The sequence below is a fragment of the Mastigoproctus giganteus genome, chromosome 11, assembly GCF_048544385.1.
Source record: "Mastigoproctus giganteus isolate SK-2022 chromosome 11, ASM4854438v1, whole genome shotgun sequence".
Taxonomy (NCBI): domain Eukaryota; kingdom Metazoa; phylum Arthropoda; class Arachnida; order Uropygi; family Thelyphonidae; genus Mastigoproctus; species Mastigoproctus giganteus.
In genome coordinates, this window is record NC_143585.1 from 165993799 (window position 1) to 166021508 (window position 27710).

The following is a 27710-nucleotide window of genomic DNA, read 5'->3' on the forward strand; positions in this document are numbered from 1 at the left end:
TGTATATAACATAGAAAACTTCTTGCTTATATATAAGCAAGAATTTTCTAAAGGGGGGAAAATTCTGGGACCACCACTGAAAGCAAGGTATATATATATATATATATATTTATTCTAAAAATTATATAAAGTATATATATATATTATACACACACGCATATCTCCATATGTTACATGTAGCAGTAAAAAAAATTGTGATTTGCTTTCACACCTTAATATATAATAAAATAGTATATTAAGATTTCAGATTTCGGTCATTTTCTGGAAATTATACTTTACGGAAAAATAAAACTAATTTTTACATTTTATTACTCTTTAAGAAGTACTTTAAAAGAAATATGAACAAAAAATAATAAATGCGATGATGACAAAACATCATTTAATAGTCTGTGGATATCAAGAAAAACAAGAAAGTAACTGTTTATAATTGAATTTTTATGTACAAATAGGCATTTATGTACAAAATAGACATTTTCACACGTCTTAAATTTACAATAATTTTAGTCCTTTCTAATCACCTTGTAGCTAATCTGCATTATAAAAATAATAATAATAAAGGTTTAAACGAGAGCCTTATCGGTGTCTAATGCGTTTAGCTTCTCGATGCGCTACACGAAATAATGTTACCAGAGCTAGAAAATCAGATGCCATCATTATGTAAAAAACGATGTTCCATGAATGAGAAGAAACTGCTCCTGCTATGAGAGGTCCAACTGCTGCTCCAATAGAACCCGTACCATCTATGATTGCCGTAACTGTAGCCAGTGCCCTTGCATTTCCGCTGAGAGAAATGTGGGTTCCTAGTTCTGCAGAGACAGCAGTTGTTATAAGAGCGTAAGGACCATTTACCAGGATACCCGTTATCAATTGCAACATTACATTATTTACCATGTTTATGTGACCGAAGAAGTTGTACAAGAACATGGATGGCACAGCCAATCCGAGAAATCCTATACACGTTATAGCACTAGCACCCGTGTAGTCAGAGATACTTCCCGCCACTATGCCTCCAATAATTCCTCCTACGTCAAATGGTATAGATAAATAAGCAGAGTCCTGTGACCCCATTAGTGTCGATTTCTGAATATACTTTGGTAGCCAGAAGAGAAAGGTATAACTCACCAGTTTGGCAAAAAACAAGCAAAATGAAAAGTCTAACACTCCAGGAATTCGTAAGGCATCAATGAATGTTATTGCTTGAGTTCCTTGTAGACTATCAGAAAGAGAAGAAAGAGGGCCTCTTAGCAAGTAAGCCTTCTCTGATAAGTTATGACGAGAACTATTTCTGACCAGTTCATTTTCTTCACTTTTTATTCCCATACTGCAGTTCTCGCTCACAGTGACACTTATGTCACTGATCCTTTCTTGCTTTTTTGTTTTTTCTTGTGCCAGGTTGTGGTGGTCTGGTGGGGAGCAGTCTGCGTCCTGTGGATACGGTACAAGGAACAGGAACAATATAAATCCCATGACAGCGATGATGACAGAAGGTACAATGAATGACAACCCCCAGTTCGTTTGAACAAATAAGCCGGCAACGTACGCACCCAGTATGTTACCTACATAGAGATGAGCATTCCATAATCCGAACAGGAAACCTCTTCTGGACTTGCCAAACCAATTTCCAACACATGTTACAACACTTGGCCAACCAGTGCTCTGTAGGGCTCCTGCAATAACTTGAATTACCGCAAAATATGCAAAGCTGTGAATATTAAGATAATAACCTATCCCGAAGAAATACATAAACACTCCACTAAACAGCATGCCAAACGTTAAAAAGTATCTGAGATCAACACGTTCCGCTACCATTCCACTGATGAACATAAATATAGCGTAAGAAAACAGGAAACAAGAGTCCAATACACCAAGCAGTTCATTGCCATCTTTACCATCGAAAGGCTTCCAGCTACACCAAGTATTCTTTGTAGCATTCGTTATTATAACACCAGGTGGCGGAGTAAGGCCAGTACAGTTTTGCTTTAGAACGGTCTTGACGACGCTGGGCGGTCGACGAGACATATGATAGGCTGTATAAGCAAGAAATGTCGCTGTTAATGTCCAAAAACGGTAAACTTTTTCTCTCTGCAAAGGCAACTGACGGCAACATTTTCCCAAAACAACTATGCCTATCGGAAGTCCTCGAGAATGTTCCATAATGGGAAGCTAACAAAAAGAGCTCACTCACACTAAATCTACACCGCGATGCTTCAACTGACGAACAGTCACTGCCTAGTCCAAATAAGTAATTGTTATCTGCTCGTATCTTGTTCTCTTTCTCTTATCTCTTTGCTCCGTCAGCCTGACCCTCTACTGCCATTAATCAAGTTTTCACGTGACCACCTTATGACGTGCACACTTCCAAATCTGCTTCGTACTGATATCATCACGACGTTCTCCGATAGGATTACCATTCCGCTAGTTCACCTGCACATAAAAATAACTTTCATAGTTAGCAGTAATCTCACTTGAAATATAAATTAAACTAAATGCATTATTTTGCCAAGATGGTAATGCGATATTTGAGCAAATGTCGCTTTGCCACCTGGAGATATTTATGTGTTACAGAATAATTATAATTTCTATATAAAGAAAGTGACTTGTTTAATATCGTAATTTGTAGAATTAAGCGGCGTATTTAATGTTTTTGTTAATTCATATTTTCATTTATTTTTTCTTATATATTTATTTCATTTTCAGTTTCGTTTATCAGTCAACTATAAATATGAGAGAGAAAAAAAAAAAGGTTTAATAGGATCCGAAATTCCATATTCAGTTAGGCTGAGAATATATTGATCACTTTAGCACTTAGGTTTACCCGCAATTGGAATTTGACCTAAGGTCGGTTATACACAAATTTTATTCATGATCATTACCACATCTACCTCTACAACGCATGTTATTATGACTTGGTTTGCTGCACTTATTTCAAACAGCAACATTCCTTATACAGGGTGTCTCAAAAATATTGGTACAAACGTTTAGGGGAGGTAGGTAACAGTTAAAGGAATGTGAATCGCATAGGAACCCATAACCGGAAACGTCACCGTAAGTTGGTAAACGGCGCTGTTCATCAGTTCAAGAGAGGGAAAATTTCAGGTTTACTCATTCAAGCAGTAGTCGCCGCACGAAGAGCATGCATCGATATACGAACTATGAGCTGGCAGACATGCCCCTAGTGTATGGATTAGCAGAGGTCGCAATAAATGTGTGGGCAGGTATGGTCGGTGACTGCTTAGTCGGCCCATACCTGTTACCATCCCGCATGAACTCCGCTAAATATCGGATCTTTCTTGAACAAGTTCTATCAGGGTTACTTGACGACGTTCCAGCATTGTGAGATGCAACATTTGGTTTCAACATGACGGGGCACCTGCCCATTATGGAAGGTGTGTTCGTGACCATTTGAACAGGCGTTTTCGGCGTCGATGGATTGGCCGTGGTGGACCCGTTTCCTGGCCCCCACGCTCACCTGATTTATCGAGCCTTGATTTCTTTCTGTTGGAGGCCCTCAAATCTATCGTGTATGAATCGCCTGTGGAGACGGAAATGGATCTCGTGGCGAGACTCGTCAGCGCTGCTGCTAGGCCTGACGTAGCGCAGTGGTCAGGAGCGAGAGTGCATCGCACGTGTTCCTTGAGTGGACCGGGGTTCAAGCCCGGTGACTACTAAATACGATAAATATTTGTATGGACGATTTATTGTAAACTCTACTGACTTGGTTGTTGTGCCAGAGTATAAACAGAAAATTTATTTATTTTTACTGTCAAAGAAACTCCAGGTGTGTTCGACCGTGTCCGCCAATCCATGCTGCGTCGGTGTCACGCATGCATCGCGTCTCATGGTGGAACCTTCGAGCATCTGTTGTAACATCATGAAATGCATCCATCTCGTACTCCATTGTTAATATTATGTGAAATAAATGTTTGCCACTAATTACTGTCTTGTGTCATTTCTGCTTCTTGTGCCTCTGCTACTACTTTCCCGTGACGTTTCCGGTTATGGGTTCCTATGCGATTCACATTCCTTTAGATGTTACATACCTCCCCTAAACGTTTGTATTCCGTGAAATTCGGTCTTATATTTATAAACTTTATTTTAAGAATTTATTTACTACATTGCTTTTAATTTTTTATCATTTTGTTTTTTCACTATTTTTATTCTGTTGGACACCATTTTTTTTTTTTTTTTTCTGTTCAGAAAACAAAATATCCGAATAAATGCAGTTTCTTGGATTTGTGATGATATTTTAGCACTGAAAAATAGCCGACCATTTGTAAACAACTATAGTACATATCAACTAGCAAATGTATGACAGCTCTGCATTTTTGTTTTAGCCAGAGGGAACATTCAATTGGATTATTTGAGAGAAGAGTCCACATATCTTCGATTGCACAGAGCTCAGTCATGGGGTCAAATAGCAGCCACTTTGAGTGACAACGTTTTGCTCATAGTAACGTTGCACAACTCATATACTCACATACGCTGCACAACTCATATATATGGCCAATGCACCAAAGCGCGTAAAGCAGCAGAAATGGATGCAGACGTATATATATATATATATATATATATATATATATATATATATATATTGTAATAAATATGACAGATAAAAATAAAGATGGTAGTGCAATTCACATGAAAGCCAAAGGCCAAAAGGAGGAAGATAGCCGAAATATGAGAACATGTAGGTTAAATTAAAAGGTGAAAATGTAGGTTAAATTAAAAGGTGAAAATGTAGGTTAAATTAAAAGATGAAAATGTAGGTTAAATTAAAATTAAAATTTACGGGTTACCGTAAAATATAAATAAAATTAAATTACATCAGAATGTCAAATGAACGTAATGGCAGCTTGCATCAGATAAGGGCAGGCAAATTTGGCTATAATTTAAATCGTGGAAGTAGAGTAAATATGCAATTAAATATACAATTAAATCTGATATTAGCCAAAGCAAACATTGATACATGATCAGGTATTTCTTCAGGGGACTACACCTGACCAATGCATCAAAGGACTGCATTTCCATACTTGCCCATAGCTGTGTAAGAGAAAATTTATGAATACACATGTGATCCAAAAGGAAAAGCTATATACCTCTCACGAAGTATGGACAAGGTAGTCCCTACGTGAAGAGACACCCCTGGGACAGCCATTGGCTAGAAGGGTGAAAGTTACATTCTAAGGTGTGAAGCGGACCCATGGGCAAAAGGTTACAAAGTCCATGGGACGTTCACACTGAAAGGTTGAACACAGAATTTCGGAATTCATGAGTAATTATGATTTTATAATAGAATATTTAAATTTTTGGCATCTTTGAACATCGTAGAATATTTAAAATTTTGACATCTTAGGTTGGCATCTAGAATACTCAGAATATATAGTTAAAAGGGACCAAAATTAAATGCAGTTTTTGAGCCGAGTGGCTGTACACTGCAGTTGCACGAGACGATACGAGTCTGCAAAGACTTGCAATCTGTAGGCTTTTTCGTTACAGAGCTCTTCCGGTTCAATTCTTAGTTGATTGAAGAGTTCTACTGTGTTTGCTGGAAAAAAGCGACTTAGGCTGTCCAGGTTTTTTAAGCTGCTTTGAAGAGGATGTCTTGTTTCAGCAGTCCTGGTGCTTCTTGACGAGAGTGAATCAAGCCGTCAATACTGGGAGCGTCCAATCTTCCTATTAGCAGTTGGGCTAATGTGAAAATGTTTCTTTTGTTAATTGTCTGTTTCCAGGGAGGAATGCTGAGATTGGAAAGTAGGATGGCTCTATAGATAGTAAATGGGTGATTAGAGATCTGTTCAGCCATCTCAAGAGCCAGTATTCAATACTTAGGAAAGCTTTGGGGTTGTTCGGTGGAGCAGAGGATCAAATCTTTGAAGCATACAGTGGGATGGGAAGTATACATTTCAAGATATACTTTTTAACAAGATCTGGGTTTCTAACGCCAAATAACTCCTGTTTGGCAGCCCAGAGCGCTGCATATGTTTTAGCTTTGATGTAATCAAAGTGCTCCGAGAATGTTAGTCCCTCATCCCATTTTAGGCCTAGGTCTACGCGCGATTTACCCTTTGGAACTTCGCATCCGCTTAACAGCATAGAGATATTGTTCCTGCTATTTTTCTTTGTAATTGTCATCTGGGCAATCTGCAGTCGAGGTAATGCTCCAGTTCATTTATTGTGTTATTGGCTTGTTGATTTGTTTCCTTAACTTGCTGTAGATCTTTAGATTTGACGAAGAATTTCAGGTCATCAGCATATGTAATAAAGTTGTCTTTATGGGATGCAAAAAATGGTTCCAGAGCTGCAGCAAATAAAAGTGAGGAGAAACGCCTCTCTGTGGTACTCTCTGCGAAATAGAGTAACAGGCAATAAAATCGTCATTACAGATTACGAGGCGTCTTTCCTTCAGAATGTTACATAAAATCTTCAGGAGATTGCCTTGTATTTTGAAGTGGAAAGATAAACTTTGTTCCAGAGCCGTTATCGAGATATTGTCAAAAGCTGCGGATATATCTAGGAAGATAATATCGCGCTGTTCCTTATTGCTGAGAGCTTTCTGTATCCGGAAAAGGGTCTCAGGGAGATTTGTGACGGTTGATCTTCCAGATAAGACAGAGTGTAGGCGCAGAGGACGATGCCCGAAGCAGTGTTGGGTGAGAGCTGAGAGAAGAGTCTTCTCGAAAATTTTCAAGATGGCGCAACGTATGGCTATGGGTCTATAGTCTTTGGCGTTTTTTGGTTTTTTTTTTTTTTGGGAATGGGTCTGACTATGTAGCTGTTCCATATATAGGGGAGAGTACCTTTTTGAATGATTTCATTGAAAGTGTGATGGGGGAGGGCGCTGTTGTCTGCCTACTTGGTTAGTCGCACATGTTTACTGCTCCAGATTTTTGCTTTTAAAAATTAATGTTAACAATGAGTTTTGTTTTAAAACATGTACCAACGGATTCCTCGTCGTGTGGACTATCGTGGCAGTAAGTTTATTTTTGATTTTTGGGTTCTCCGCTGGGATATTTTCGTTATTTATCCGGCGCTATCCGGGTCACCACGCCGCCATAGACATAGCATTGGAGAGTGCGGTCACTCTATCTTGGCCGCCACGAAAGTATCTAGGCGACCTTGACTGGGGGTGGGTTTCCCCCTTGTGTGCTGATAGTGGATAGATTTGCTTGTGACTTAAGTGCGCTTGAACATTCCGGCAGCTCTGCTGACCTTGAAATTCTCACCACGTTTTCTCTTACTGACCTTGCTGACCGACGGCAAAAAGAAGATCTGTATTGTCTTCCTCGGAGCGTCTACTGTGCTACAACTGATTCTATCATGTTTTCTGTATTCCCTCCCTCCCCACGTATTCAAATTTTCCGCGACTGACTTTCAACGCCACCCGTTTCTTGCCCCAAATTGACGCACGAACTTGTGCTTCATCGCATGCATCCTGCAGCTGTTGTGGAGAACTTTACACAGTATAGCTTGCATCCCGCTAAACCAGAGAGCCCCGCAAATCCGAAATCGTAGGGAAATGGAGAATGGAATGGAAGAGACAGAGCTTGGTGCTCCAAGCACAACTGAGGTCACGCCACCAATACAGGGGACACAACCAAACTCAACCGAAAGAACAGAGGAGACCAAGGATCCAAAATCGGTCACGAAGAGGAAAAATACAAAATCGACGTTACCGAAATTTGATCGGGAAACCCGGAGTACAAGTGAGGCCAAGCAACCAAGCGATCAGGTGGGAGGACTTGAAGAACAGCATAAAATGGCAGAGGGAACCATCCTAGACCCGACACTCCCACAGGGAACTGTGCCAGAGCAGATACTCCTACTGCGTATGGCCCTCGAAAATATAATGAAGGAGAATAGTAATAGGATCTCTTCATCCATCCGTGCAGAAATAATCCTGCAATGGAATAAGCTGGAGACCATACTAATGAACACACATACAAATTACCAGAGAACAATGGCAACCCTGGAAGCCCTACGTGCAGATGGCGGCAATCAAATGCCACAGCGCGCCCCATCATATGCTCAAGCGCTGAGGAACACACCCACAGAAACACTGAGAATGGGCAAGGCCATAGAAGCTAAAAAGAAAACACTTCTGCCAACGCCCAATATAGTCATTTTAAGACCAACAGGGGAAGAAACCAGTACAAGTGAGGAAATCAAGAAAAAAGTAATCCAAAACCTCAGAGAAGAATTCGGAGCAACCAGAATAAAAGCCATAAGAAAGACCAGAAATCCAGGGATAGTAATAGAAATGGAGAGTAAGGAAGAAGCAGAAGGAATTATAACAAACCCCAAGATCCCTACACTGGGCCTCACAGCGGAGGCCCCGAAGAGAAAAAGGCCCTCAGTGGTTATCTTCAACATGGACCAGGATTTTACCCCTGAACTTCTGGCTGAGGAGATCTAAAGGAAGAATCTAAAAAGTGCACTCCCAGACCGGGATGGGAAAGTGCTGGTTTTCCCAAAATACAAAACCAGAGTAAATAACAGTGGCAACTGTAATTGGGTCATAGAACGTGCCCCTGAGGCTTGGCGAATTCTACGAACACAGAGTACCATCTATGTGGAGTGGAGCAGTCATAAGTATAGGGAGCATGTGGCAGTAATAAAGTGCTATAGGTGCTGCAAGTATGGCCACACCTCCCATATCTGCAACCAGAAAGAAGCTACGTGCGGCCACTGCTCAGAGAAAGGGCATGAATTTAAAAACTGCCCAAACAAGGAGAAAGATCCCATATGCGTCAATTGCAAATCCCTGAGGCTGGACCACACACACTCCATACGGGATGCAAAATGCCCAACTTACCAAAAAGTAAAGAGTGTATTCCAACAACGAATTGATTATGGGGACACACCATAAGAAATATAACTACGGAGTTCTGAAGATACACCAGATCAATGGGCAGCGTGCCAGGGCAGTGGTTGACCAGGTGCGCCACAAAGCCGATGAAGAAAATGCCGACATCATCCTTATCCAGGAGCCCTATACACACACAAAGCAGGTCAGGGGATTCCCAATGAGTTATAAAATTATCCAGAGTGACGAGGATACCCCATGGGCAGCAGTAGTAGTGAGGAATCCGGAAATAGCGGCAACAAAATTACCACAGCTCTGTACGCCCTGGGCTGCCTGTGCTGATATAATCAGCTCAATTGGGAGCTTCTACGCAATTTCATTGTACTGCAGACCTGGTGTGGAAATCGACTTTGCTATCACATATCTCCAATCCGTCCACACAACCCTAGCAGGACAAAGAATAATTGTAGGAGCAAATGTAAACTGCCGCTCCCCTGTTTGGCACAGTGCCACACCGGACCGCCGTGGAACCAGAAATGGACAAAGACTGGACGAATTCCTGGCAAATTCAATCCTCACAGTCAAAAACCAACCCTTTAACCTGCCAACATTCTGCAATACCTTGTGGGAAGCCACGATTGATATCACCCTGACTACGAGGAATATTGAAGCCCACGTGACCGATTGGACAGTGCAAAATGCCTGGACCACATCGGATCACCGTACAATAACCTACCAAATCAGAAGATCAATGACAAAAATAACTACAAACAGCCAATTGGCAAACAGATTCGCAATCCAAAAGGCAGACTGGGAACTCTTCAGAGTACAACTGACCAGCAAGGCGCAAAAAACGCTGGAGGAACTGGATAGACAGGCGGTGGACAGTGAGATTAAAAACCCAGATACACTCCAAGAGAAAATCACCAGTATCATAACTGAAGCAGCAGAGACAGCGATGAAGAGGAAAACCCCCCTCAGTCGGGGACATGCCCTGGTGGACTCCAGAATTGCAAAGATTGAGAAAACAGGTCCAGACAAAACGGAAAGAATTCCAAAGAGCACGGAGAACATGGCCACCAACAGAGGTAGCAGTACTAAGGCAACAATACAAAGAGACAGAAAAAATTAAAAAGAACAAGCGAGCCTCTTGGGAAAACCTGGTCTCCAAGACAGGGAACGAGAATCCCTGGGGCGTAGTGTATAAAATCACCACAAACAAGCTCCCCAGGGGAGAAGCATCCACTGTAACGAGGATGCCCAATGGAAGCCTGACTAAAACGTGGGAGGAATCGATCACCAATATCCTTAGTACTATCATCCATGAACCACCAGATATCCTTAATGAACAACAAAAGGTAATATGCCAGGCAAACCAAACGTATAGAACCCAAGAAATAGAACCGCCCTTCACAGTCGATGAATTACAGGGTGCGGCCTTGCAAATGCGCAACAGGAAACGTCCCGGCCCGGATCTCATAGAACCAGAGATGGTCAAAAAAGCTGTGGAATATATACCAAACCTGATACTTAATCTCCTCAACCGATGCCTGGAAACTGGGAACTTCTCGACAAGTTGGAAGACTGCACACCTAAAACTTATCTTAAAAAACCCAACAAAACCTCCGGACCAACCAGCCTCATATCGCCCCATAGCCCTACTCTCTACCCTAAGCAAACTCTATGAAAGGCTGCTCCACAAAAGGATCATGAACCATTACAAAACCGCCAACCCAGAATCACCCAGGCAATATGGATTCAAACCGGGCTTCTCGACCATTGAAGCAGTCCAAAACCTCATAACCAAGGCAACCCAAAGTAACCAGAAATATTTTCTGGTAATAGCAGTGGATTTTGCTGGGGCCTTCGACACCATCTGGTGGCCCAGTGTCCTTGGCAGACTCCGGAAAGCAGCAATCCCAGAAAACTTGTATAACAGTGTCCGGGCATATCTGTCGGATAGGAAAATTGAGGTCGTCACAACTTTCCGAAGAGTTGTTAAAAGCGTCCGAAGGGGCTGCCCACAGGGATCTGTCCTGGGGCCACTAATGTGGAACATGGTGTTTGATGACTTCTTGGCTCTGGACCTGGGAAATGTGGCCAGTCAGGCCTTTGCTGATGATCTCATTTTAATGGTGGAAGCGGACTCCAGAACGGGACTTGAAACACAGGCAAACCAAGCACTACAAACCTTACAGAATTGGGCAAAAACACATATGTTAATGATCTCACCAACCAAGACAAACTCAGTACTACTAAAAGGCTCTCTAAACATCAGACGACCACCGCAAATAAAGATAGCAGGATCCACCATTAAACTAGCAAAGCAAATAAAGTATCTAGGTATTATCCTGGATGGAAACCTGTCCTTTACACCTCACCTCACCTACTTGAGAGAGAAACTAAGGAACTATGCAGCACTTGTAGCAAGAGTATCTCGCAGGGACTGGGGACTCAACAGGAAGACCCTGTCCCTGTATTATAAAACAATATTCATCCCAGCGATCACCTACGGATCACCAATCTGGTTCAGGAAGGCCGGAACCGCGGTCAACAGAAGACTGCTGGACACTATCCAAAGAAACATACTTCTAACTATAACTAGGGCATGCAAAACGGTGAGCACCCACGCTCTGCAGGTCCTGGCAGGAGCTCTTCCGCTGGACCTCGAGGTGACTAGATGTGGACTCATGTATTTACTGTCCAAGGATATACCTGCCTCCATCTATGACTTTACCTTGGACCCAACCAACAGCCGGACGGTAGAGAAACAACGAATAGTGGCTCATATGTTGAAGATTTGGCAGCACAGATGGGAGATGTCGCCAAAGGGCCAAGTTACAAGAAGCTTCATACCGATAGTCGCAAAAATGTACCCAAAAGCCCCCTCGTGGTTCTATCCTGGGCTAAATACAACCTTCCTCCTGACGGGCCACGGCCCATTTAAAGCAAAACTGAACGCACTCGGAATAATAGAAGAGTCCACATGCACCTGTGGAGAACCTGAAACCTGGCAGCATATTATGCACGACTGTGAATGCTACGAAGAACACAGAAGTAGACTTATAACTGAGATTCAATACTTGCCGAAAAATCAAGGGTACCATCTACTGGATTCAGAAGATGAATAGTAGTAGTAGTAGTAGTAGTAGTGGCACATGATGCAAGAAAGCAATACAAAGCCTTCAGCCGATTTGTACTTGACGTCTTCAATAGACGACGAACAGAAATAGCCATCCACAACGATTAGATGACCACAAATAATAAATAAAGACAAACTGATAAAACATCAACACAGAGGAAAGGATCGCAAAATACTAAGGACAAACGGCGTAATATGCAGCAGAATAAATGAAACAGCATCGACCTAGGAACCAATGGGAGTGGCTCCAGCCAGAATGTCGTCGCTCCCAGGATGAAACCACACACCTAGAAAAGGACCAAACCCCACCAACGAGTCATCAACAGACTGCACTTGCTGGAGGGCACTGCAAATTGCCGCTATGGCGAACTGGGCAGGGCTCCCTTGCCCAGCCCACTTTCACTCCCTATCCCTGGTGGGGTGAGGGGAAGCACTTCCTGCCCCCTCCCCACCCCTCCACCCGCTCATTTCCCTCTGGTGGGGCAAGGGCATGCCCCACTGATATACCTGGGGTCGCCTTCCCTATTGACCCCATACTTCTGTCTTTTCCCCCCAGCCTTCCGTCTCTCCCCCCTACTCTACCTATATCGCCAGCGAAAAGCGAATGCCCCACACAACGTAAAAATTTTAAATGCCAAACTCGACACACTTGCAACCTCTTTCGGCCTAATTAAATTCAAGCGTTTATCTCCCCCCCCCCTTTTTTTTTTATATATAGGTCCTAGCCACTGAAATCTCAGGAAATTAGGTGGCAGGACCTGCCAGAGTACTTATCTAAAAATACTGGTGTACCTGGTCTGCCTCCACGGGGCTAATTGTGGGCAACGTTGGGCCTCAGTAGGGGTCCAGCGGCTAAATGGCCAGATGAACAACAGAACACAACACTACACATGTACAATATCCATACACTTTTAAATCTCTGGCCTTCCCAGTGAACTGGTACACCCACAATGAAAGCAACGCGGAGATGGGGGAAACCCCTGGTGCCGTTAGACACTAAATACACTTTACACTTTGCACTTTACTTGAAAGTGTGATGCAACACCTCAATAATGTAAAGGCTGCTGATTTTTGTCTTGAAAAGAGGAAAGTAATCAGGACCAACAGTTGCTTTATTAGGAAGTTCATTTATGAATTTCATGAGGTTTTCTTTGGTAATTGTGATGATTGTTAGAGGTGTTTTTCTTAGTAAGTTTGAAATGGATTCTTCTTTTTTTTTCTGCAATTCGGTGAAGGAGGTCAGTTACTTTTCCTGTTTTCTTCGGTTGCTAATTGGTTGGGCGCGGGAAGTTGTCCAAATGTCTTCTTAGACCATTCGGTCAAGATCTCGGCAGTCATGAGACCCTTTTTTTCTGTTATCACCAACGATCCTTTTTCCTTGTTTGAGCTTTGATAATACAGCTGCGTAATGTGCTTGTCTTTTCAGCTTTATAAAGTGAGCACTCTGTTTTGTACAGAATGTAGTCATTAGTATGTCCTGTCTTCAGCCACTTTCTGTAAAGTCTTTGCTTTTTACGAAAGGCATATTTTATCTGTGGATTAAACTAGTTTTTTGGATTTCCCGGTTATCCTTATGACCCGCGATGCTCCTTCATAGGCAATTTTTGTGAGCTTTAGGGCCAGTAGTTGGAGAGCTTCCTCTGCCGGCTTCGTGCTTAGTTCTTGCCATTTTTATTCTCGAAGTTCTTTGAGAATGATGTTTGGCTTGATATATCTTAAAGAAAAGGTCATTCTGTGCATGCCGTTAAAATTTCCGCCGTCCCTCTGATTGGTTCCAGCAACATTGAATGTGGTCTCCACAGCTATGGGATTGTGGTCTGACAATGCGAAACAAGTTGTCTGCTAATCTAATGCAAGTGTATTCAAATAGACAACATCTAACCGTTGATTCCCTCTAGTTGCTGGAGTAACCAGCTGTTTCGGATTTAGTTGTGCAAGAATAGAGTCAAGATTTCTTTTTGCGTCAGTATGTTTTGGAATTGGTATGTTAATGTCTCCTAACAGGATCGTATCTACAGCTGGACTAAGGTTAACGGTAAGCCATGCAAGGAGTTCATTTCTTGAACCTCTGGTGTGCGCAGGAGGCAAGTATATAAGACAAATCTGTAATTTTATTTTCTCATTGAAAAATATAGCACAGGTGGCTTCAAAATCTGATTTGGTGAGGTGTTCCTTTGTAGGCTGATATTCATCTTTATAAAAGATCATGGTTCCTCCACCCCGTTTTTCAGTTCTTCCAGTGCCAACACATTTGTATCCAAGCGGATTAGCGAGACTGTTTAGTTGTCTGTTATTGCGTAACCACGTTTCAACAAGGCAAATGTGGTCAAAGTCAGCCATCATCATGCAGGTTTGTTAACGCGGGAAGCCTGCTGAAAATGCTGCGAGTTCTGGAAAAAAACACCGCACGCTGCCAATCTCCTATCTCAAAAAAGGGGGAGGATTTGGTTGCTACTGTGACGTGTCAGAAGAGCTATTTGATCTTGATTTTATCATCCATCTATCCCTGTATGGTTTGACCAGCGACCCTGCCGGCTAGTCCTGAAAATTCAGTAGCAACGAGGACTGTCCCATTGGGTATGTGACAACAAATGAGGCGTAAGCATGATGCCTCGTTTTTAATTGTTTAACGTCTACTGTTAATCCAAACTCAGTTTTACACATGTCTTTGATGTTACTGGGCTGCGTTGCAGGGCCTAATTCTGGAGATAAAGATCTTCTCTCGTGTAGGAACGGCTATAACATTATATGTGGCCAGCCTATTCAAATCTCGGTTGGATGTGCTAAGAACTTCAGTACCGCAACCCTTGCGATTAGAAAAGCAAGGTGCTGTACACTGCCAGACGTTATTACCAGTACTCTGGGTGCCATTCGAGGTGTTACCACTTGTTTCTGGCAAAGGCTAATGCAAAATACTATTGGAACTGGGGTACTGCAGTCTGTGGAACTCCATTTGCTATCTTGTTTTTCTCTCTTAAGTTTTGGCTGATGATTTTCTCAGCAGTGATTTAAATAAAAGCATGTTGAGGAGGATATGATGATGGGACATGAGAGGGATGGAGCCTCTACGGCAGCAGAGCTCTGACAGTTTTCCGTTCCATCTTCCTGTGCTCAGAGTGGCACTTGCCAAACCGCTGGACTGACAACTGTCTTCCAAATGTAGTTGACCTCACGATGCAGAGAGCAATCGACTGCTTTGCTAATCTTCACACTTGGTTGATTACTGGATGACTGAGGGGAAGAAGGAGGCCTGTAGCCCTTATTCTTCATGCGGGTGTGATTTTCAAGCCTATCCATCTTTTCCACCAGTCGAGTCGCTTTACACTGTGTAGGATTTTGAGATTTTGTTCTTTAAGCAGGTTGTTTTCTTCTTGCAGGGGGCGAATATGAGTTTATAGATGGGAAGTAGTTGGTCAGAGAAGTTTGCAGAGATCTCAGCACTAAACTGCTGTAATATAGGTTCCATGGACTCGCTGAGGATCTTTGTAAGCTTATTTTTAACAACTGTAACTAGAGGTGATGTTTCAGCTTGCTGCCTTGTGTGAGACGTCAGTATTCCATGCCCGCAATTTTCTGGGCAAGCATCACAACCAAGAATGTCTTGAATTGAGTCTTCGAAAATGAAGGAATTGTTTTGGTCCGAAACCTTGCGGAAAGAGAGGGGAGTTTTCGTTACTTCAGACAAAATTTGCTCTGTAGTTTGAATGTCTTCAACTGCATTTATCAGAACAATTGATTCTTTCGAGTTGTCTTGTTGTTTTGCACATGAAAAGCAAATAAAATTTAGTTTCTTTGCTTTGCTAAGCTTTTTAATATTCAAGGAGGTGCAGCAGCCTCCAAAAAACTGGTCACAAATAATACATTTAATTGTAAGAATCTCAGTTTTTAGATATACGCTACATATTTTTTCAATGGGCGCGCTGCCATTGTCACTATGTCCATACTTACCGTGAAGCATATATCATATACTAAAACAAATGGACAGGATGTTCCCCAATGCATCCCTTCACCTCATAAATTATCACAACATTGATTTTAAGAGGTTGCTCAACTCTGAAGCCTACAGGAGTCTCATTTCCAAACAAATTATGAGAAATACAAACAGCTGCCTACCTACAACCCAGTAACTACATCCAGAGCCAAATGTGATGTTCCGCAATATATATTTTTGATCATTATAATTCATATCCGTTGTTAATGTATATATAGAATATGCTATGTAATTTTTTATATATATATTTGTCTCCTTTGTACTGAATTTATGCCCCTAGCCTAGTGCTGTGATGGGCTTGCTGTAGTTGCAATAAATGAAAATTTATTTATTTATAGTGTGCACATTACCATTCAGCTAGAATTGCATGTTTCAGACCTCTACTTAACTCACAAAAATCTCTGCAACTAACCTTGGAGATGATGAGAATTTATTAAAACTGTTTACTTATCTAAAAATGATATTCGTGTACAGTCACTTCTAGACCCATATCCTTTCATATATTGACCAACACTACAAAGTAACAGGCGCCATTTGGCCATAGCAGCCCTTGCACCAATAAATCCCACTACAACAACAACATCATGATAGCATTATGCTGAATATATCTGAAGATGCTAGCAGATGACCATCCACTGTCATTCACGGTAATTACAGAACGATCTCAAGGTATTATCATCTTATCCAATCAAAGCAATATCACCGTAACCGGGCTTTCAGTCTGGACTACCTTCCAGTAGACAAACTTAAAAATATAAAATTTCAGGGAAAATCTTTGCCCCTAGTATCTACCCATAAATATTTAGTAATCTATTTAGATGATCGTCTGAATTTTACGCAACGCATACAAAATCTTTCTACAGAAGTAAACAGACACACGAAATAGCAAAGCTATTTCGTGTGTCTAGGCAGGACTAAGGTTTGAAGAATCCTTCGGCTTCTATACAGTACTGTGTTCATTCCTGTTACCACTTATCTTGCAGGCATCTGGTTTAGGCGTAGTAGTAATAGCAGTAGGGTTTTACGAGCATCAGCAACTAAGGCTATATTGCTCTGTGTACATTGCAAACTGCGTATATTGAGATGACTAGAGAATACGTGGTCGATTTTCTGTTTGCAGGACAAAAATCTCGAGTTTCTGGAAGACAAAACCATGTTTTTCACAGCCACGCTGTGAAAAAGGCCCATAAAAATGCCTCACGTCGTCAAGGGGACTTGAACTGAGGTCTTTTCCACCCGGTGTGGGGAGGACGCGATTGGCTTAAGCGAGTCAACTTTATAACTGTTCAGTCCAAGTCAACCTTATAACTGTTTAGTCAATACAGAGCAAAGCTTTTTTTATTGGCTACTCTGGCCCCGAGTGCAAAGCGAGTCTAAAAGCGAATCTCAAAGCACCTTCTTTAGAATTAGCTGTTTTCAGAGAATTTTAAAGTGTTTCTTTACTAAGTTATTTCTTTTCTGTTCTTCTCAATAAAGAAGTAAGCTTTTCAAAAAGAAAGGAAAGATACCTTTCTTCTTCCTTTATATAGAACTAACCTACGTAACACACTAGCCACTAATCTCTTCTCGCTTGGTCACTGGTGAAAACCACTGGTGGCACTGCTCCTGCCTCCACTACCCAGCACTTGAGCCCAGACGCTCATGTCATGACATGAATGAAACCGAACGTGACGCTTCCCAATCTAAGAGACTACGCAAAAATGAGAATCAACTGGAATATCCATCGTTCTTCATATTACATTCTCTTTCATCCAAACCGATGAGTGCCCTTTCACCATTTCTAATTCAGAAATGTTTAGAAAGTGTGGGTGGTTCACCGAAAACGGTGAAAACCCTCCGATCTGGAGATGTACTAGTTGAAACACTTAAACATCAGCATTATCACGCTCTACTGAAATTGTCAACTTTTGGCGGAATACCTGTACAGGTCACCTCTCATGCTACATTAAATAGCTCCAAAGGAGTAATAGCAGAGTGGGATCTGATGAATGTCACTGAAGATGAGATAGTAGAAGAATTACAAGAGCAAAAAATCGTTCAAGATAAAAGAATAATGTTCAAAAAAGATGGTGAACTTGTTCCCACTAGGAACATTGTTCTAACATTTAGTACACAAACCTTACCATCATGCGTGAAAGCCGGATACCATAATTGCCGGTACATTAAGGTTAATTGCCGAGTACTTCCCTACGGCCCTACATTCCAAATCCAATCAGATGTTTCAAGTGTCAAAAATTTGGACACTCGCAAACATATGTCGAGGGGACTCCATCTGCCCGAAATGCGGCTCCAAAGCCCATTCACAAACGGACTGCACTACAAAAACGCCACAGTGCCCAAATTGTAAAGGCCAGCATCCAGCGTATTCAAAAGCATGTGAACTCTGGAGGGTAGGATAAAAGATCCAAAAAATACAAAGTTGAACAAAAGGTCACCTATCAAGAAGCTAGGAAGCAAGTTATGCTCAACATGTCAAAATTTACCTACAAAAGTTACCTCAACATGTCAAAAGTTACCTCAACATGTCAAAGTCAACTGGTACACAAACGGCAGTCACATTGTCCCCATCCCTTTCATTTGCCGATTGGGCTCGATCAGTGCTTTCGTGCCCACAACCACCATCTACAGATCAATGTAAAGTAAATTGCGCTAGCAATACTGTACTCCGCTAACAGTTCCACCAACTGCAACTGATACTATGCCAGAAACTGCAAAATTGAAAGCATCAGCGTCAAACACTGCAAACCAACCATGCTCAGGAAATACGGATATTGATTCTGGTAACCTGCAAGAAGAGGCAATTTTAGATTTACACGCAGAAGACCACATGGACATTGCGAAAAAAGAAAGGATGAAACTAGAGCGATTCAAACAGGCTGGAACCATCTATAACCTCTAAAACTAAACAATGCACAACATTATACAGTGGAACTGTCGAGGCCTACGAAGCAATATTTTTGATATTTATGATCTAATCAAACAGCATAGTCCAGTTATCATCTGCCTGCAAGAAACCAATCTAACTCCACAGGTGACTCCAGTGATTAAAAACTATAGTATCAACTAAGAAGACAGAAGCAGTACTAACTCAACAAGAGGAGGCTACGCCTCCTCTTGTTGAGTCAATATTTATTGACAACAACTTATTGACTTGTGGTTGTTAATACTTATTGACAGCAAGGTTCCTACAAAACAGATCCCTCTGCAGACCACATTAGAGGCTGTAGCGTTACGTATTGTTTTTGAGTTTTATGCTAACCGTAGTCTCTGTGTAACTCTCCTCAAACAAAGAATTTACTGTAAAAGAGCTGGAAGATCTTATAAAGCAGCTTTCATCTCCTTTCATTCTGATAGATTTCCATGGTCACCATCCTACGTGGGGTTCTCCCAAGATAGACAAACGAGGAAAACTCTCTGAAACAGTTCTTGATAACCAGAATCTCACATTATTAAATACTGATGCTAACAATTATATTCACTTTCCTACCGGAGTATCTATTGCCATAGATCTATCAATATGTTCTCCAAAACTGTTCCGAATTATTCAGTGGTTAGTTTTAAGTAATCCACTGAATAGTGATCATTATCCGATTATTTGCAAATTGCAAACAAATAGAACCTCACATATAGTCAACTACATAAAATGGAAATTTACCAAGGCAGATTGGAATAAGTTCGCCAATGCAATTTCCTTTGTTGATCAAGTCATCAAAAGCCAGCCTATAGATAGTAATGTGGTCAGTAGCAACTGACCACATTACTACACAGATAATAACAGTTGAAACCTGCTCAATACCGAAAACCAGAGTTGGTCCTCATAGACATGCCAATATCTGGTGGAATGATGCATGCCGTGAGGCAAAAAAAGAACAAAATAAAGCATGGAATCTATTTCGCAAGAACCCAGCAACTGACAAGCTGATAAATTTTAAGAAAGGTAAAGCTAAGGCACGTTACCAGAAAAAAGCGACAAAAGATTCTTGGATTCGGTTTGCTTCCACCATTAATGAAAATACAGAGAGCAGAAAAATCTAGAACAAAATCAAATAGCTGAATGGTAAATCCCACCCGGAATCAACACCTATTATAAGTTGGAAGAGTAAAGATTTTTCCTCTCCAATATAAAATGCAAACGCCCTAGTAGAATCCTTTTCTGAAATCTCTGCAACATCCGCATATGAGTCAGCCTTTAAAAAGATAAAAGCCAACGCAGAAAAGTATAAGCTGACCTTCAATACAACGGCATCTCTTCCATATAATCGACCTTTTACATTATTTGAACTAGAGAACTCCTTAAATAGGTCAGCTAATAGTGCACTAGGGTCTGATGGGATACACTATACATCAGTGGTTTTCAACCTTTTTTTAATAACGGCACCCCTAAGTAATTTATTTTATTTTGCAGCACCCCTACTCAATCTACTCAATTTTCTGCCTGTTAGATCCGATTCTCTGTATATATATATATATATATATATATATATATATATATATATATATATATATATATATATATATATATATATATATATACGTTTACAATAGTTCGATTTTCTTAATTACTGGTGTTTTATACATATAGGTATTGGCGTTAATACAATACTGGTCTTTAAGTTAGCCTTGTCTCGGTTATCTTAAATTCACATGGCCTATACATTTAGGATTTAGAAACTTATTGCGTATTGCTAAAGAAATTTTCATGATAATTACTGATGAAAATTTTTTATGCATCTGTAGCAATAGGTAATGATCAATACTATTTTATAACTATATAATAATATTTATACATTTTATACATTTTTGCTTTACATCACGTGGCCGTCAATCCCCTACTTCATCGGGGGCTTTGAGTGGATTAACAGCCCATTCGATGTAATGCTTTTTTACTTACCCGTTTCTGTTTGTATCTATCACAGCTATTGCTATTTTATTTAATTCTGGATACTAAGGACTTATGTTTATATTAATTTTCTTAATTATTGTTAGCTAAACTAGTATTAATTATGAATTAGTTAATTTTTTTTTTTTTAAATCTCTTCAGCAACTGTGATAGAATACACAAAGCCCAACGGGTAAGCATTTTATATTGTTATACTACAACTACTTACTTAAATGTGGTCCAGTGGAGGTCGTGGAGTCGAAAAGGGAATTTCCCGCTTTTAATTTGTTTTTATGTATGGTTATTTTTACGGCGCAGTCGCATTAGCATTTCACTGTGTGCTGATGTCGCATTGGCCGAAGTCCCCGATTTTCAAGCCAATGCCTATTATGGTGGTTTGTTGTTGGTTCGATGAAATTCTGTTAAATTTCTGTAGTTTTGTGTTAACTTGTGGATTAAATTCCTTTATTTACATGTGTATTTACACTATGTATATAAAGTGCTTAGCATCATAATACACAGCCATTTCTGTATAAACAGAAAATTTTTAAGGTGGCATCGTTTTAGGTTATATCTCATATTGTGAAAACCTTCACAACGAGTTGCCATGATATTGCACTACTTCGAATAAGTAACGCTTCACCTAAGGAGAAGACTAGTGTTACTTATTCTCAGATAGGTACCACCACCCAGACAGCACTGTTTCAGGGCTATTTGATGTATGTATGTGAATATCTACTCGAATATCCACTTGTCCCTATTAGACTTAGAAAAGCAAAAAAGGTAGAGGGAAAGTTATAGTAGGAGTGGAAGAGGAAAAGAAACAGTGTAGAAGAATGAAAGGGACAGTAACTCCTTCAACTCACACCACTCAAAAACTCATAAACTCCTCGAATAGGCAACGCTTCCCCAGTGGAGAAGGCTGTTGTTACCTATTCTCGGAAACTCCGGACATCATCAAGCTCCCCCTAGCAGCACTGTTTCAGGGCTATTTGGCCCTTCGTCAGTGAGTGGGTAGGTACCCAAGTGATGCAATGATGGCAAAAACAGTTATGAAGTATAACTCCACAATATGAGAGATGCCTGATGGTGTATGATGTATTTAGACTAACCTAAAACGATGCCACCTTAAAAATTTTCTGTTTATACAGAAATGGCTGTGTATTATGATGCTAAGCACTTTATATACATAGTCTAAATTTGTTCGCAGCTTGAGGCTCTAGCCCTAAATGCGCCTTAGTCTATGTGTATTTACATTAATTTTTACATTTGTTTTATGCCTTACCTCGGACTCGGACGCATAAAACAAATGTAAAAATTAATGTAAATACACATGTAAATAAAGGAATTTAATCCACAAGTTAACACAAAACTACAGAAATTTAACAGAATTTCATCGAACCAACAACAAACCACCATAATAGGCATTGGCTTGAAAATCGGGGACTTCGGCCAATGCGACATCAGCACACAGTGAAATGCTAATGCGACTGCGCCATAAAAATAACCATACATAAAAACAAATTAAAAGCGGGAAATTCCCTTTTCGACTCCACGACCTACACTGGACCACATTTAAGTAAGTAGTTGTAGTATAACAATATAAAATGCTTACCCGTTGGGCTTTGTGTATTCTATCACAGTTGCTGAAGAGATTTTAAAAAAAAAAAATTAACTAATTCATAATTAATACTAGTTTAGCTAACAATAATTAAGAAAATTAATATAAACATAAGTCCTTAGTATCCAGAATTAAATAAAATAGCAATAGCTGTGATAGATACAAACAGAAACGGGTAAGTAAAAAAGCATTACATCGAATGGGCTGTTAATCCACTCAAAGCCCCCGATGAAGTAGGGGATTGACGGCCACGTGATGTAAAGCAAAAATGTATAAAATGTATAAATATTATTATATAGTTATAAAATAGTATTGATCATTACCTATTGCTACAGATACATAAAAAATTTTCATCAGTAATTATCATGAAAATTTCTTTAGCAATACGCAATAAGTTTCTAAATCCTAAATGTATAGGCCATGTGAATTTAAGATAACCGAGACAAGGCTAACTTATAGACCAGTATTGTATTAACGCCAATACCTATATGTATAAAACACCAGTAATTAAGAAAATCGAACTATTGTAAACGTATATACACTGGCACGTATAATGTTCAATTGGCCAACATGGCAATAACAATGGCATTAACGATGCACAAAAGACAGATTAAGAAACAATAGAATGATAATACAAAAGAATTATAATACAAAGAATAATATATATATATATATATATATCAGTTCCCTTTAAATATATCTATATACCTATAATTAACATAATTTTAATCTTAGATTTAATATTTAATTTTAATTTTAATGTTTATGTTATATGTAAGGTCTTCCTTACATTGTATTGCTATAGTATGAATCAGAGCTGTAATACTCAATATGTTCTACGTTGATAATAATATTAGTAAATTAATAAGAGGAGTTTACCTCAATATAATACGTGGAACACTTCCGTATGATACCCTCCAGAAATTAAAACGGAAAAAACGAAAAAATCGACAACTTACCGGTACATTAAAGTAAAATATAAATAATTAAAGTAAAATATAAATAATTAAATAATCAATTTAACACAATTCAAAATCAATTCAAAACAATTAAAATTCAAATTAACGCAATTAAAAGAATCTAACGAAAATATTCAAAACGATTTTCCTTCCTGCCTTCCTTACTTCCTTCCTCAAGGAAGGAAAATCGTTTTGAATATTTTCGTTAGATTCTTTTAATTGCGTTAATTTGAATTTTAATTGTTTTGAATTGATTTTGAATTGTGTTAAATTGATTATTTAATTATTTATATTTTACTTTAATTATTTATATTTTACTTTAATGTACCGGTAAGTTGTCGATTTTTTCGTTTTTTCCGTTTTAATTTCTGGAGGGTATCATACGGAAGTGTTCCACGTATTATATTGAGGTAAACTCCTCTTATTAATTTACTAATTGTATTGCTATATATATATTTTTTTTCCAGTATACCATTGGCGCGTGCATAGGCCATTGTACGTTTCCCTGGTTGTTGCGTCGCACAGGCCGCCTTCGGTCTGCACCATACCCCGCAATATTTGTAATTATACCTCAAAGTAGATTCTGTATTTTACAACTTTAGCCTCTACCTCCTTTACTAATAACTTAAACAGATATAATACTATATTAAATAATATACAGATGGATGTAATGTTTAATCTTATATAGATGGCATTAATCAGTTCTGGGTTAATTTAATTTAAAAAGCAGCTTCCATCTATATATATATATATATATATATATATATATATATATATATATACAGTATATAATAATTTTATTCTTTATATAGGTATTAGGTATTAGGTATGTTCGGGGTCTGACGGCACCTAGGATTTCTCCAATCTCCGCGTATGTTCTCTGTATCGGACAAGCCAGAGATTTAAAAGTGTGTGGGATATGTACTGTGTAGTTTGTTGTGCCCATTGTTCGTCCGGCCTGTTAGCCGCCGGGCCCCTAGCGAGACCCGACGTTACCAATACCCGCCACGGGGAGGCCGGCCGGGTGTTACCAATATTTGTACTCTGGCTGGTCTTGCCACTTACTTTCCTGGGATTTCAGTGGCTAGGACCAAAAAAAAAAAATAATAATAATAATAATAAATAAATCGAGGTTGATATTAGTGATACTTAACAAGTTAGTATTAATAGTATGCGACGTGGGGCTGTGCGGTCAAAGTGAGTTTTAAAAACGAAATAGGTTCGGGCAAGAATTTTGATGTTCTCTTTTGATTTTGACATGTAGGGCTAAACGCTGTGCAAGACAAAAGTTTGGGGGGAGGATGAAGACTGGGGGGAAGAAATTGGAAATAAGGGGCCGACAGAGTAGATGGCCTCTGTAGGTGGTGAGGCATGCCCGTGCCCCACCAGAGTGAGAAAATTGGGAAGGCAAGCCTCTCCTCCCCAGGAGTTTGAAAAAAAAAAAAAAAAAAAAAAGATCCGCTCAAGAGAGTGCGGATTTGGGTCGCCAATAGGCTGTTCCGGCGGGAGAGTGCCACCGGATGTCGTCTCCTTCAGTTTGCAGGCCCTAAAAAGCTGGCCGTTGAGTCTCATCTAGGTGGGACACTAATAGGGGGTTAAATCTGAGATGTCATCCTTCCAGACTGCATGTGGTTTGGGGCCTATTTTCTGGTCATTATCTTGGGGTCATAATCAAGTCTACTGGCTGTCATTATGGGGTTTTATCCCTTCCGTGATGTTTGCTAGTCCTTACACTACCTTTTGTCATTTTGTAGTGGGTCTAAGCTGCAAGGTCTTGGGGCACTTTGTTCTGATGTCACGACTATTTAAAGGTTTTTTCGCTTCCATTGGCAGTAATCATGACTCTTGTAGTTAGACAATCTATTGTCACTTGTCTTTCCCAGTGCATTTTGTAGTCAGTCCAAGGTCTTTATAGTCGGCTCCTCTATGTCGTCTCGCTGCTATTTGCAGGTTTGCCGTTAAGGTCTTCTGTATATGGCGGTTAGTGTTTGGCGCCTGGTAAATAATCCCTGGGCAAAATCAGTTAAGGCTAAATATTCTTCTTGCGTATCTAGTAGATAAGGTATAAGGTATAAGGTATGTTCGTGTCAGACGGCACCTGGGATTTCTCCCATCTCCGCGTGTGTTTCACTGTATCGAGGACAGTACACTGTCAAGCCAGAGACTTGAAAGTGTGTGGGTCGTGTCTGTGCAGTGTGATATGTTGTGCCCATTGTTTATCCGGCTAATTGGCCGCCAGGCCCCTAGTGGGGCCCGACGTTGCCCATACCCTGCCACGTGGAGGCTAGCCGGGTGTATCCAGTATCACAACAATTTGCTCTGGCAGGTCCTGCCACCTAGTTTCCTGGGATTTCAGTGGCTAGGGCCTATTTAAAAAAAAAAAAAAAAAATTTTATGCATTTGACATTAATGCTTAATGGGATTGCTGTTAGGAAATCGCTGGTTAGGGTTGAACACTAAAGAGATGTGTTAAAGGCCAAATAGGTCGGGCAAAATTTTGATGTTATTAAATTTAGACATGTAACGCTAGATAAAAGCTGATAGTGTTAGATATCTTAGAGATTTGCACAAAACCGGTAGAATTTAGACGTTGGTTATAATTTGGCGGCATTGTTAAGGGGTGTACTAGGTCGATTTAGTGAGAGAGAGAGGGGGGGGGGGAGATTGAAGACTGGGGAGGAAACAGATAGAAGAATAGGGACGGATAGAGTAGGCATCCCCAAAGAGGTCAGTGGAGACGAGCCCCACCAGGCGAAATATGGGGGGTAGGCAGGGAGGAGAGGAGACAGAGATCCGTCTCCTCCATTCCCTGCCTGGGGATGGGGTTTTAAAGGGAACCAGGTTAGAGTACCCAGTTCGGATCGCCAATGGCGTGTTGGCAGCAAAGCCGCAGAATGTCTTCGTCGGTGTCATGTCCAAGGAGTGTCGAATCCGGTATGAAGGTCCAGCTGCCCATCCCGCTCTGGGGGGTGGGATATGTTAGCTGGCAGTGGGGAACCTACCAGGTGAAGGGGGGGGGGGACACACACATTTACTTCATTCGTAATGTGCATTCTCACTCTACTTGCATTCTTTTTTTTTTTTTTTTTTTTTTTTATACTTTTTTCTTATTTTATAATTTTTTTTTTTTTATACTTTTTTCTTATTTTACAATTATTTATTTATTTTTTTTTTATACTTTTTTCTTATTTTATAATTTTTTTATATATATATATATATATATATATATATATATATATATTTTTTTTTTTTTTTTTTTATTTATTTATTTATTTTATTTATTTTTTTTTTTTATTATTTCACTCAACTCATTCATCTTTTTCTCACACACCAGGAGGGGATGCAATGATGGGTAGCGTAAATTTAAATACTAATTAAAACCAGGGTTAGTGTGTACTTAACTTAGCATTTGTGGTTTGTGTTCTTTTCTCTCACGCTTGCACTTTTATTCATTCTTCTAGCTCTCATCTCATTTATTCGACTCTTTCTTTCTGCACTGCATTCTCTGGGCACCGCAACTTACTGTTATTCTTCAGTTGTGGTGCAGGCCTAGCTGCAAGGTTTTTTTTTTTTTTTTTTGCAGGCCAGGGGAGAATGCAGTGATAGTGTTTATGTGGTTTGTAAATGTTTGTTGGTACAATATATATAAAGTAATGTAAGTTATTTTTAACTTTGTATTCTTTTGGCCAATTACATTTGCTCTTCTGCTCATTCCCATTCACTTTCTCTGCATGCATTCCCATCCCCCTCCCCTACACTGGTTTGGGGCCCCAGGTTCCTACACATGGCATGGTAGTCATGGGGAGTTTTGTTATGTCAAGTTTCTGTCAGGGTGCAGAATTCTGCTACCCTAACAGTTTTTAAGTCATCATCTGGGCGTGGTGGGAAACTTGGGCAATTTTACTATTGATTATTGTTTAATTGCTGGGGGGCTGAATTGCCATTCTTTGCATTGCTCTGCGCATTTCGAAAACTTTCTGTGTGAAAGATGTAAAAGCTTTATAATTTTGCTCTTCTATGATGAAGAGATGTTCTTCTCCCCTGGGAAGGGGACCAATCTGTGCTATTAGCTCTGTTCTGGGGATGTCATATATTATACATTCATAGAGAATGTGTGCCCAGTCTTCACTTTCGCCACAGGTGCAGTTTGGGTCATCGGTCAGGCCTAAGGAGGTTAGTTTCGCCTTTAGGGAGCCGTGCCCTGTCAATATAAATGATGTAAAAAGTCCAGGGGCATACCACTTAGGTGGCTTTGGGCTGACCATTGACACCAGTGGCAGAAACCGTTTGGTGACCAGACCTCTGGTTTCCTGCT

General features: G+C 40.1%; 1 protein-coding gene across 1 annotated transcript in view; it reads right to left on the bottom strand.

Moving 5' to 3' along the window:
* Nucleotides 1-573: 573 nt before the first annotated feature.
* MFS16 (major facilitator superfamily transporter 16) overlaps nt 574-27710 on the bottom strand; it is a 40658-nt gene continuing 13521 nt past the window's right edge. Inside the window, exon 2 of the mRNA XM_090384607.1 lies at nt 574-2424. Within this exon, the coding sequence (XP_090240733.1) occupies nt 574-2154 (1581 nt within the window). The 5' untranslated portion in view covers nt 2155-2424. The remainder of the gene's footprint in view (nt 2425-27710) is intronic.